The 13,176-nt window shown below is 43.1% G+C and overlaps 1 protein-coding gene across 1 annotated transcript in view; it reads left to right on the plus strand.

Moving 5' to 3' along the window:
* Nucleotides 1–13,176, plus strand: part of ABCB7 (ATP binding cassette subfamily B member 7) — an 801,099-nt gene that overhangs the window by 617,165 nt on the left and 170,758 nt on the right. The window contains exon 11 of the mRNA XM_085608245.1: nucleotides 10,946–11,109. Coding sequence (XP_085464371.1) covers nucleotides 10,946–11,109 — 164 coding nt within the window. The remainder of the gene's footprint in view (nucleotides 1–10,945; nucleotides 11,110–13,176) is intronic.

A 13,176-nucleotide genomic window follows, 5' to 3' on the forward strand; every position in this document is an offset into this window, starting at 1 on the left:
AAGGGTATGGTGAATCTCCCATCCACCTATTCTGTCAGCCTTTTCCACCTATAGAAACAAAGGCGGTGAAATTCATAGAAATCAAAGACCAGGTATGCGTAGTCAGGAATGTAGGCAAGGATCCTCTGCCCTGTTATGTAATACAATGCCTATTTGTATGACTCGCATATCACCTGGGAAGGTATCCTGGCGCCTTAGAAGGGGGGTATCGACTTGTCTGCGGCCTATTGGAAGAGCAAGGTTTTCCATTTTTTATGGAACTCTAGGATATAGCTTGCAGCACTTATGTGGTAAGAGACATTGTTCCAGGCCATGGGGACGAGGTAGGAAATGGCACCGTGCCTGGTTCTGGCTCGACGGATGAGGAGGAAGAGGTTGGCTGAGCATATGTGTCTGGCCTTTGTCTGGAACTGGATGCAGCTATTTAAGTATGGTGAGCCTTGGTTCTGAAGTGCTTTGTAGGTGTGTGTGAGGAGTTTGAAGAAGGCATGTTTGTGGATTGGAAGCCAGTGGCAGTCCTTGAGGCATTTCGATATGTGGTCACTGTGTGGTAGTTTGAGCATGAGTCTTGCAGCTGTATTCTGTATGACTTGGAGCCTCTTGGTGATATGGGAGGTGATGCTGGCTTTCTCGTAGGCCAGTCTGCTGGTAATGAGAGCTTGTTTGATGGACCTTTGTGTGTCCAGTGTGAACCAATTTAGGACTTGCTTGAGTGTGTGGAAGCAGGTGGATGCAACTGTGTTGACTTGGTTGGTCATAAAGATTCAGTTGTCAATCATGATGCATAGGTTTCTGGCCGGGTTAGACAGACATGGAGATGGTCCTAACTCTGGTGACCAGTAGGCCGAAAACCAGAGAAAGGTATTTTTTCCGAAGAGGTCCATTTATGTTTTATCAGTGTTGCATTTTAAGCAGATGATTTTCATCCATTCCGCAACCCCTGACATGCAGATGTTGAAGTGTGTCATTGGCATATGAGATGATGGAGTGTTTGTGTGCGTGAAGGATGCTGGTGAATGGAGTCATGTAAATGTTAAACAGAGTGGGGCCTAGTGAGGAACCTTAAGGGATGCCACAGATCAAGTTGCAGGTGGTTGATGAATACGGAACTAGCCGACTGGGTGTGTTCTGAGAGGAAGGAGTTGATCTATTGAATTTCTGGGCCACGGATTCTAGTCTCATGGAGGCGTTTGATGAGGATGCGGTGGAAGACCGTGTCAAATGCAGCCAAGAGGTGAAGTAGAGATGAATGCCTCTGTGTGCCTCTTGTTCATGATGAGGCAGATGACATCTGTGGCAGCAACTAAAGCAGTCTCTTTGCTTTGGCTGGGTCTGCATCTGGATTGGGAAGGGTCAAGGAGGTGGTTCGCAATGAGGTCAGTCTGGTGTAGATGACCTTTTCTAGGACTTTGGCTAGTTGGGGAGAAGAGAGATAGGTCTGTAGTTGGCCAGTGTTCTTGGCTTGGTCAAGGGTTTCTTAAGGAGTGGTAGGTTGGTAGTTTCTTTCCAAAAGTCCAGGAAGGTGGCTGCGGAGAGAGAGGCATTGAGAATGGGTGTGAGGGCTAAGCAAATGGGATCCAGTCCTTTTGTGAAAATGAAGTGTGGTCAAGGATAATAAGGGGCTCTGTCTTGAGTGGAGGTTCACATAGTGTTTGCAGTTTCTAGTGTGATGATGACCGGCCTGCAGATCTGGATGGTTTCTGGGTAGTTTTTGTCATTAGAGTGGAGGATTTCGATGGTGAAGAGGTCTGGTTGTGGGCAAAGTTGTTGTAGGCTGTATTGATTTTGTTTGGAAAGTAGAGCAAGGGTTGGGTGCAAAGTTCCTGTGAAAGGGTGATGGTCGTGGAACTGGCCGAAGGGGTTGTAAATTCCTTCACTATGCCGAAGATTTCATTTGAAGTATTCAAGCTTGTTTGGAACTTTTCCATGAGGGCTAGGCATTTGCTGGACCTGCCAAGTGAAAGGTGAAGGTGGAAGAAAAACAATATCTTCTTTAGGACGTGTTTGCTGCCAAGGAACACTTGAAGTCCTTAAAGATGCAAAATGTCTCATGAACCATCTGAAACTGATCAAGAACTGTATGGGATGAGCTGGTTAATGAAGCAAAGGAAATGCATGAATACTTACGGTGCAACCTGGAGACAGCTTTCTCTGAGACTTCTTTTCAAGCAACCTGAAGCACTAGAATAGTCCTCAGCCAGAGATGCATACATGAATACAGAGCGCGATGCCCATCATATCAAAACTTAACCTGCTGGCTTTGGAGGTGCTGAGAAATAAAGAAGCAAAACGGATTCTTTTCTGTATAGAGTGCCTGTGAGATGGGGAATTGATCGTGACAAACACCATGACGATTGATTGTACTTTTCAGATGTGAAGTGGTCACTCAGACATCCCACTAGAAGCCCTTCTGAAAGGCCAGTAGCATGAGGCGAGAGAGTAATAGTGCTCTGGATGGAGCTAGGCCCACTCTATGTATGTTTTTATTAAAGGAATTGATAATTAGAATTCTTTAAGACGTCTGCGTCATTGGCTCAGTTCTTACTGGTGCCATGGATTGGAGGTGATCCTAAAGAGTTAATGCAAAGAATTCTCCCATTAAAAGGATGCACTGCAAGGTGAACTTGTCAGTTTGATTTTACTGCCATTGACTGTCGGAGGTCTAGAACTACTTCTGCAGGTTCTCTTAATTCTGAGAACATTTTTTGCTTTCACAAGTTTACGAACATCAAACCTTTAACCAGTCTCTGAGATTCGTGTGGATGGTTGGGTGTCTGGCTTCATGTTAAATGCTCATGGTAGCACAAAGGCAGTAGGTAGCTCTATCTATACTAAGTGAATATTCAAGCTTCCTTTTGCTACATTCCTTTTATGCTAGACTACAAGCAAGTCTATAACGAGAAAGCCACAGCACCTCTACTAGGCCCATCCATTCTGACTTTCTGCATTTTCAAAATTGTCACCCTCATAGTAGTACCCCTCTCATACATCCATGCCCATGTTTCTCCTTACCTTGTCCTTTGCGTGATTGGGATTTCCTCAAGAATGTTTTCTCAAACCGTGTAGGACTTCTGGCCAAGAAACAGCCTCATAACATTGGGCACAGAGAGGCCTCCACTACCCAAATACAACCCCTGATGTATTTAGCATGGCAGCAAATAGATGAGTGTGCATTCCCCCCCGCCACTGCAACACTATATGCTCCCCGGTCCCCTTCATGCACATTTTACGTCAGTGGAGAGGGTTACAGGGCACCAGACCATTTCTTGCTGCATGAAGTTGGAACATGCAGCCAGCCTCTAGTGTTCTCACTCTCTTTGTAAACCAAACTTGGAGAGGTAAAACAATACTGCCATTCTAGTCAGAATTTAGTGTGATCAAGGACAACTTTCCCAAATATTTTTGTCATAGCACTTATCAATGAGATGGGCCAAATTTGGAATGTGAGGGTATATCAACGCATTTTAAAAATGAGAATTAGCTTAAGCCTTACAGATGAATATATCTTTCTAGTAGCTTAAAATAGCACTGAAGGTGACCCCAAGCCTTTGAATGTGTCCAATTTATATCCTCACACAGCTAATTCAAATTGTGCTGTAGACAATCTGAGGGAGAGGTAACCACCTTAACCACTTAAGAAAATAATCAATGGCTCCCCTGAGACTGTGTGCTCCATAGACTCGATGACAAACTCAGCAGGATTCCCAATGCACATCATCAACAAATATCACCCTATAATCGCTACACATGTGGGAGTCAGCTGATGTGGCAAGTTGATCATTTACTGACTTGAATCCTAGGTTCCTTGGTTTCTGATTCTGACTATGGCACTCATCTGAAATTTGTGCGATTGTGCCAAATCCCCTAGTCTGCCTATGCCTAAAAATTGTAAATTTGTGAAATGTAATCCAAATGCAAATACTTGTAACATTCTTGTATAACTAACAGGTCCCCACTTGAGTCATATGATCATGTATAGTCTTTTACAGTGCTATATTGCCTACCACGAGAGTCGCTCTACATAAATACCTCAACATGCACATGGGGGTATAGCTGGTGATCACCACAGGCAACAAGTGATTGAAACTACCTGGAGTCAAGCCAGTCAAGTAACCTCTTTGAGATTTGAGATAACGCAATTGTTCGCTTCGGGAAGGCTTCGCGAAGTGCATCATTAGCCGAAAAGCGTGTGGTCTGATCTCGCTTTCGTTGGGCTTCTTCACAGGTTTTCTTTTTGATACTACGGTCCTCATCAAACCACGTATAGTGATGCTCATTAGGTTTTAAAATATGATGTCGATTTGTCAGAGACTTCCAAAATAATGGTAAGGTAAATCACAGTTGATAACCCTTCTGATGATAAGGAAGCAAACCTATAAGAATCACCAGTAGGCCAGGGTCTTGTTGATAGCTAACACACTTGTGCGGTCTTAAATTAGCAATAGCCTGTAGCTGAGAATAGAAAATAAAGGATTTGCTAATGAAGCATTTCTTTATAGCAGGATCAGGGTCTAGCAAGGCTCCCTCAGCAGTGGGTGTTGAGCAGGAGAATTGGCAGTAATGAGAGCTCCAAAGTTATATTTTTTCCTCCAGCATTTGGTGCGTGTTCAAAGGTAGTTTATGATTAGGTGTAATTAAGCCAGCGAACAACAGATCTATGTTTAGATCTGTCTGCATGTAAAGTGAGGGCGTGCACATTTCCAAAACTGCACAAACAGGACAATGTGTGATCATCGCACAGTTTTTCATTTTGAGCACATTTTGAAAGATGCAGGAAATCAGTTCCATTATGCGACAGTGCGGCATCTGTAATGCAATAATATTGCCCCACAGTGTGGAAGAATCTGTGTATCATTATCAGTAAAGCACCAATGGTAACTAGTGCTCAAAGTGCCAACTCCAAAGGTTTACCGCTCTTCCTACACATGATCCCCTGCTGTTTTGTACGGAATGCTAAACCTATTGAAAAGCTGAATGGTAACATTGACGCCGTGTTTGCACCAAAAATGTTGCATGAAATGACAAATCACCCCTCCATTGTGGCTTGAACTATGCACACAATATTTAAATTAACCATCTTTATTCTTGTGCTTGTCAAAATGTCTTTAAATTGGGCGTCCAGGTCTTGTGGCTTAGTAGAACAAGCATTGGCAATGCCAATAGGTCTCACCTATGCAAGAGCAGTTGGATTTGCCAATGTGTTTTAGCCATGGTGAACACATTCATGGCTGCTGTTCAGCATGCCTTAAAGTTAGTGGCATAGAGCAGAGTGTCATAGAGTGGAGTGTCAAAGAGGGGAGTAGAGTGTTGTGGTGTTATGGACTGGAGTGTCGTGGAGTAGAGTAGAGTAGAGTGGAGGGGCATAGAGTGGAATGCCGCAGAGTGTCGCAGAATGGCATATAATTGAAGAGTGGAGTAGCGTAGGGTCGTGGAGAGGCATAGGGTGGAGTAGATTGTCATAGAGTGAAAAGAAGTGGTGTAGTGTTGTAGAATTGAGTCAAGTACAGAGTCACTGAAGGGATGTAGATTTGAGGGCCGTTCAGTGGAGTGCTGTAAAGTGGAGTAAAGTGGTATGGAGTAACGTAGAGTGGAGTGGCATAGAGAGGATTAGACTGGTTTGACTGTACTGTAGTAGAGTGGAATAAAGTAGAGTGTCAGAATAGAGCGGTGTAGAGTGGAATACAGTGGCCTAAAGTGGATTGGAGTGGAGTGTTGTCATGTCGGAGAGTGTAGTGGTGTAGAATGCAGTATGCATGGTGTGGTAGTGTCCTGCCTTTAAACAAAACATTTTCAATTGAAAAGACCATTATATTTTCACATACAGTTTTACTGATAAAACTATACGGCGCACAAAAGAGAATGTATGGAAAAGGCATCACCTAGTTTACAGATTTGTTTTGATCGTATTAGGATATTTGTTTTCACCGCACTTCTGAATTACAAAAACATGTTATGTTGTGCTTTCCTGATATATTCTGAAATATTTGCAACAGTTAATTTACAGACATTTAAATTTTGTTGTGTGCTAGGGAAAAAAGCTTTTCTTTGCCAGTATCTGCTAGATTGTCGTATAAATCCTCTCACTTTGAAGTCAGAGAAAGAAAAGTAAACACCAAACTCCCTCAGAAGACAGAGCCTGGCTTTTGACCTCTATCTTTGAACGCACAGCAGATGTGACAAGATAAGAAGAAAAGTTAAGGGCCTGTTTACAGAAAGCGTGGACTCATGTAAGAATAGAAGTAGCGATGGTGAACAGGCTGTGCTCCTTGGGACAAAGACAGACATGCTGAACAATTTAAAACTAATAAAGTCCGCAAATAGAAAGCCAGAAAATGTGAGTTACAAACCACAAAGCCAATTATAAACAGTGGGTGGAATGCATTCCCAGGGAAGCTCTCAGAATACCCACAAGAAATCTTTACGCAACTGGTAAACTTCGACCTAAAAATGCATCCACTCCATATGCCTGTTTCAGACCCCTGTAATCCCAGGCTGGAATCCCAGCGGGCCTACTCATCCTTTTATTCTTCTGAGTCCTCTAAAATGAGTAATATTGTGTTGGGCAACGATAAATATACATTATCTGTCAATAGCATCAAAAGCATTCCATGGGTGAACGTATAACCTGCAGATTTGTTCGTTTATTTTATCGGGCTTAATACCATGTGTGCGTTCATCGGATGTTTGCATTCGCTTTTACCCGTAACGTTTTTTGTTTGGAGAACAGTCATCAGATGCATGCATGTACTCTGTGTTAGCATTTGTATTTGACCCCTTTGTAATCGTTTGGCTTGAATTTAGAGTGTTGTTGCACTGATTGTGATCAGTGCAGAACCTTTTCAGCACTGAGCACAGAGGTATATTGTACGAGCCTGCTTTAGCCCACCCAGGACCCACGCCAATAACACAATTCACAGTCCTTGACCTGACTAGTGTTGATGTTTTTACATTTTAAAGGCCTGTCTGAGCTTCTTATTGGCCGGTTGGAGATGAGCTTAGATTTTTCACATCTCTTCATAAACTGCCTTTTCCTTGGCAACAAGAGGCACATTCACCATTTTGAAAAGAAATGGAGACCTGAGCAGTTGTTTCGGCGACACTACAGAAATCCAGATTAGACTGTTTTAAACAGCGTGCAGCAAAAGAGTGCGCAACAGTTGACTATAACAGATTGAGACTGATCTGCAGTACGGAGCTTGTGGAAGCAAAGAAGGCTTTGAAAGACTCCATTGTTTTGGAAATTTTCAGTCATTTCCTAGTCAGTAAGAAATGTAATGCTTGCATGGTGATCTGCAAGCTATGCAAATAGTAGCTCAACGGCCACCGATAACTGTTCTCCTTCGGTTCATGCAGTGACACCTGAGGTGGCAGGTGGAGGTGGCAGTTGGAGAGGCCCACCGCTGAGGATGGTGAAACTCTGCCAAGCGTTTCAGAGGAGATGCTGAGCAGAGAACAGAATAAGGCGAGCCTGAAGGTTTTTGCTCTGTACTGTGTGGTGAACAGAACAAGATGATTTATACATTAGATAGATTTGACAGATTTAGTATAAAGCAGCCCCTCAATAAAAACAAACGTTTATAGGTGGATCTTTCCAACACAAAAAAACTGTGAAATAAAAAAGTGAAAAACACCCTTAAAACACCCCCCAAAAAGTTATTTTGAGAGCCACAAATAAACAATTTCTGCATAGCATTGCATATTTGCCCATGGTGGTTTGGGTCCTGGGCCTGGCCAAAGGCTTTGCCCAGGGCCAACTCCTGTTGTGTCTGGCTTTTATCTGTGTGCTGTAGTTTTTGGCTACTCATGGTGGATTAGTTGAAGGACTGGCCACAGACCAGGTCTTGTGTCTAATCCTCACTGCATGGCTACAGCAGATTAGGTGCAGGGCATAGTTATAGCCAACCACCAGTAACCATGGCCTAGGTATGGTTTGCATGGCTTTTGTGGGAAAGATGGATTTCATTTCTAATGAATAATTGCGAATTTCAGTGTTTTTTTCAGTTTTAATTCGTGACTATACTGAACGTACATTTTTTGTTTTAAGTGTAAATAAGCGTGCAACGAGCTCACAGGTAGTGCTCAAGTCCATGAAGGTACATGCAAAGAAATTGTTGATGTGATGTTCCTCGAAGGCTCTACAAGATCAGGTAGATTGTTTATTTACCGCCTCCCACCTGACTGGCGTACATCACCACTACTGGATGTGGCCCTCTCTGCAGGATCATCCCAAAGTTTTTGCCTCCTGATTTCTGAACCTGTTTTTGTTGGCTTTTAGGACTCTGCACACTTTACCACTGCTAACCGGTGCTAAAGTGCTTGTGCTCTCTCCTCTAATCATGGTAAAATCGGTTTACAGCCAAATGGCACATTTAATCCACACGTAAGTCCCTAGTAAAGTGGTGCTATATTTACCCAGAGCCTGTAAATGTAATGCTACTACTGGGCCTCCAGCACTGATTATGTCACCCTGTTAAGTAGCCCTTTAAACATGTCTCAGACATGCCATTGCAGCCTGTGTGTGCAGTTGTGAACATCAATTTCAACCTGGCAAAATACGCCGTTTGCCAGACTCAAGGCTTTCTTTTTAATACATATAAATCACCCGTTGGGTAGCTCCTAAATTGCCCATAGGGCAGGGTGTCATGTATTTAAATAGTTGGACATGTGCCTTTAAGTTTTACATGTCCTGCTGTGGAGAAACACTTGTATTTGTTTTTTTACTACTGCAAGACCAACCTGTCCAATCGGTTAACATTGGGTTTCCTTATTACATTTAATAAGTGGTAACTTTCAATTGAGAGCAGGTAGACAGGCTCGATTTTGGTGTCTGAAGAACTATAATTAAAACGCATCTTTAATGGTAAGGTCTGATTTTAAGTCACAATACTGAAAATTCACTTTTAGAAGGTTGACATTTTCTTGTCCTGACCATTTGGTGCCTGTGCCTGGGGCACATGGCTAGGTGTAGTTGGCTGTTGGTCTTAATTAAGGGGAAGAGCTGTCACCTACCACATTTGCACATCACAAAGACTCTGCCTGAACATTCTCACAAAGGATTTTTCACTAGTCTTTTGTGTCACCAGACGAGCTGGGAGCAGAGCAGGGAAGCAGGAAAATCAAATCACCTCGGGGATGGAAGGCTACAGAACTTCTAATTCAAAGTGGGCACCAGGTATAAATAATGGACCTTTAGACCCAGCTCTTCAGTACACTTCTGGACCTGTGGAAGACTCAGAAGCCCTGCTACTCTGGAGCCCTGGTGCCTGAGTTAAGGACTGGACCTGCATCTTGAACCTAATACCACCAGAGCGACTCCAAGGGCCAGTTGACTGGCCTTCTGATCAGAGCCTCGAGAACAGAACAGGCTCCAGCAACGTTGTATCCAGCACCAGGACTCTGCCAGCTGAGAGTCCTACCCTTCTAAGTGGTGCCACCCCAGTCGTGGACCCCTTGAAAATGGGTCTAGAGGTGCTCTGCCAGCCCAACTGCAGTCCCAGCAGAACATACACAGCGCGCCTCATTGCCCTGCCAAAACTGTATCAGTGCCAATGCCCGTCGCATCGCCTCTCTGCATTGGAACTGCTGTGCAACGCAACCCCAACTCTGAATATCACATCGCAGTCTCATCAGAACCACCACTGCACAACACATCCTTGACGCAGGCCTTCACATTGCAAGCCCCTCAACGATGACACAGGAATCCTTATTGAAAGCCTGTTGCTTCTTCAGAGCCAGCCGGTTCGTAACGCATCCTCAACTCCAGCTTTCACATCGCAAACCCCTGGCTACGTCATCCTTGACAACAATGCAGACGACCATGCAGGACCTCACATTGTAGCCTCCTGTAACCACTACTATGCAACGCATCTCCAAATCAGTACCTCGCATCGCCTGCACAATGGATCTTTGATGAAGACCTCATAACGCCCTGCAATCAGGATTTAAAGTACTCTTGTTCAGCGGGCCTAACTGAGTCCTTGTAGCTTGCCAGCACTCCATCGTAGTCCGCCTGAGCACGTGTCCCGGTCTGGCACTACCAGATAACCACAGTTGGCTTTTTGTGCTTTTTGACGCTATTTTAACTTAAATCTTCGAAATTGCCTATCTCCGATTCTACTGATTGGATGTTTGTCACTTTGTCCATAAATTATTTACAAGATTGTACTCTCATTTTCAAAATTGGTTTGCTTTTTTAAAAAAAAATTTTTTTATTGTTATGTTTCACTTTATTACTGTTGGAAGTGCTGCATACATACTTTACACATTGCTGTAGGTTAAACCTGACTGCTCTGTTCCAAGCTACTAGAGGTTGAGGACAGGACCATCTAAGGTTGCTTGTGACTTCATCCTGACAAGGATTGTGGTCGCTGCTGCTCTCTCAACCAGTAACACAATTTCTTACTAGCAGTCAGCCATCTGGATTCGTCCTCTCTTCCCTGCTCCACTCGAATCCACCTTGCCTCAATCTCCAGCAGTGGCAAACATCAGAAGGTGCAGGATTGGTAACAATCATGCCTGGTGCAGTGAGCGACTGCTTACTTGCCAGTCGGCCACACCCCTGTCCTCCAATATTAAATAGAATATCACAAATGCCTGTAGAGCTTACCGAGGTGGATTTTAATTGCATTGAAAGCGTTGATTTCCTTTTAATTAATCATGATTTTTTAAATGTTTGAAGGAGCACAATATTTCCTATTCCATTCATATTGGGGTGTTACTTTAAGTAATCGTTTGCACTATCTGTATGTTTCGTGGCCTTGAGCGCTTGTGTGAGTTTGATTGGCTATTTATTTTTGTGATTATGTACAGTTCCTGAGGGGGCTGTTTTTGATGTCCTGTTTTATCATTTTGTTTTACCTTTCTGAACAAATTATTCTCCTATTTATGATAATTTAAAACTGAACCACAATCAACATTTTAAGTATATTTTTTCCCTCCTCAACAGAACAAACAGCTGGCCCCAGCCCTGCTGATCACCCCACAGACAGCCACCATTGCATTCGATAATGTCTATTTTGAGTACCTGGAGGGTCAGAAGGTACTCAACGGGCTGTCTTTTGAAGTCCCTGCAGGACACAAGGTGGCGATTGTCGGAGGCAGTGGATCCGGGTGAGCTTCTAGATAGTTGGTCTGATTTTAAATTTGTATGATTGCATGTAATTTGCAGCTTTATTAGATTTGGCTTTGTTGAGTGGCCGGTAGAGTAGCTCATAGTCATATTGCTTTACATCCCAACCAAATTGAGATGCTTCCCACCCATTTGTCCATTGCTGGTCTTTCTCTCCCTCTCGAAGTCTCCATACTAACTAGTGTACAGGCTTCTTCCACCAGTCTCTATATTGAAACGCGGAAAGACTGCCACGGATGTTCGCCTTTTGGCCTTGATCATTTGCATCAATAGCTGCAAAGTAGCCCATTGTCATGTGATAACTGCAGTCAGACTTCACATTTTGGCAAAAAGGAGTTTACTTGCAGTGTTTTCCAACCCTAATATAGATTTAGAAAATCCAGCTTGCAAAGTGCTGTGGCTACTTGCTTGAGACCCGATACAACAGTTTTGTTTATTTTCTATTGCTTTTAATGACCAAGAACATCGCATAGAAAACAAGAAACATCAAAATCAGGCATCTGATGTCATATCATAATGCTAACGTGTACCCATACATATTGATCATGTCTTCCCCATTGCATCAACTCATTCGGTATATATCATCAGCTCTCTCTGCAGTTTAAAGCGCATCTCTGACTTTGTGTGCTTTTCCCCATAAGTAGTAGATGTTGTCAACTATACCTGCATTTTATTTTTGGGGAAGCACACCATGCCTCCATTTTCGAACTTTGTGTTTAAATCAAAAATAATTAAAATATTGTGAAAAGTATACATTTCTTCTCCACAGCCCCCTGTGTTGCACATGCCCTTCCCGTCTGTTTTTTAAGGCGTCAATATTGGAGCCTGTTCCCTTCCAGCCTCTTCCCAACATGTTAGTGGAGCAAGCAGAGGTTTGGAGTCCCAGCACCGTTTAGAATGCATGTTTCTAACCAATGATAATTTGCATAAATTCCTATACTATTGAAACATCCCCTGAATATCAGACTAGGCACAGAACATTTTCTCATCCCAGCAATGTGCACTCAATAGCACCAAAGCAACTCTGGTTGCAGAATCTTGAAGGCATCACCAGATAGGGTGACACTGCTCCATAAAGGCTCCACCCTTTGCTTATAACATCAGTTTTCTTTTTCCAAAGAATCTGGGATGCAGACCTCTCCTTGTTATGTTTTTTTTTTCTTAAAATGTTGCACTAGATTTTTGTGAGGGCCTTTTGTATTTGCTTATTATTTGTTTGCTGGGGTCACATTGCACAAACGTCTAGCTTTAGAACCTATGTGAAGTGCAATAACTAGATGTTGGTGAATAGCAACATAAGACATTACTATGTTATTACCACTTTACTGCAGTTCCTTACCCTGCCATGCGTCCACAGTTGCGGAAAAATGTAAAATGTTCTACTTTCTAAAATCCTTAAATGAAGTAACCTCAGATTGATTTGATTGATGGTCCTGCAGATAATCCGAAGTGGTACCTCTTTGCTTTGCATTAGGAATCAGTCCTGGCCCCAATCAACCAGTCACTCTTATTTTGATGATTATTTTATGGTGTTTCAAGCATCTCTCCAAAACAAGACGCTCAAACTTTCATTCAACTGCAGCATGGTGGCTTATGCTACTACACCCGATACATCAGTAAGAGATTCAAGTGAGAGACCTTCATTGCTTGGACTAGGTGCACATAGCTTTGCAGAAGGACAAGTTCAAAATAGTGGCCCAGGTTATTCAGGTATTGAAATAGCAGAACAGTGCCAGGAGCCCACAGTAAGGTCGTGGTGTCGATGGTGTTTCATCTGGGCAGTTTGACTTTCTTTATCTACCAGTGCTTGGATTCCTGGGTCTTTATGGTGAATTTTCATTCCTGGTTACTGACCAACTTCCCCAGGCATCATTTATGCGTTAAAACCTCGCTCTTAGCCAATATGCCTGAGTTCTTGATAACTTTCAGGTTCCAATAAATCAGAGTGTTGCTGGAGACATTTCTTCAATGGGAGGGCGTTTGCACTTCAATATATTGGTTTGGGAACTGACTTGTAGGTTTTCTTTTTCGATGCTATTGAGCCTTAT

The sequence above is a fragment of the Triturus cristatus genome, chromosome 5_2 (genome assembly GCF_964204655.1).
Source record: "Triturus cristatus chromosome 5_2, aTriCri1.1, whole genome shotgun sequence".
Lineage (NCBI taxonomy): Eukaryota > Metazoa > Chordata > Amphibia > Caudata > Salamandridae > Triturus > Triturus cristatus.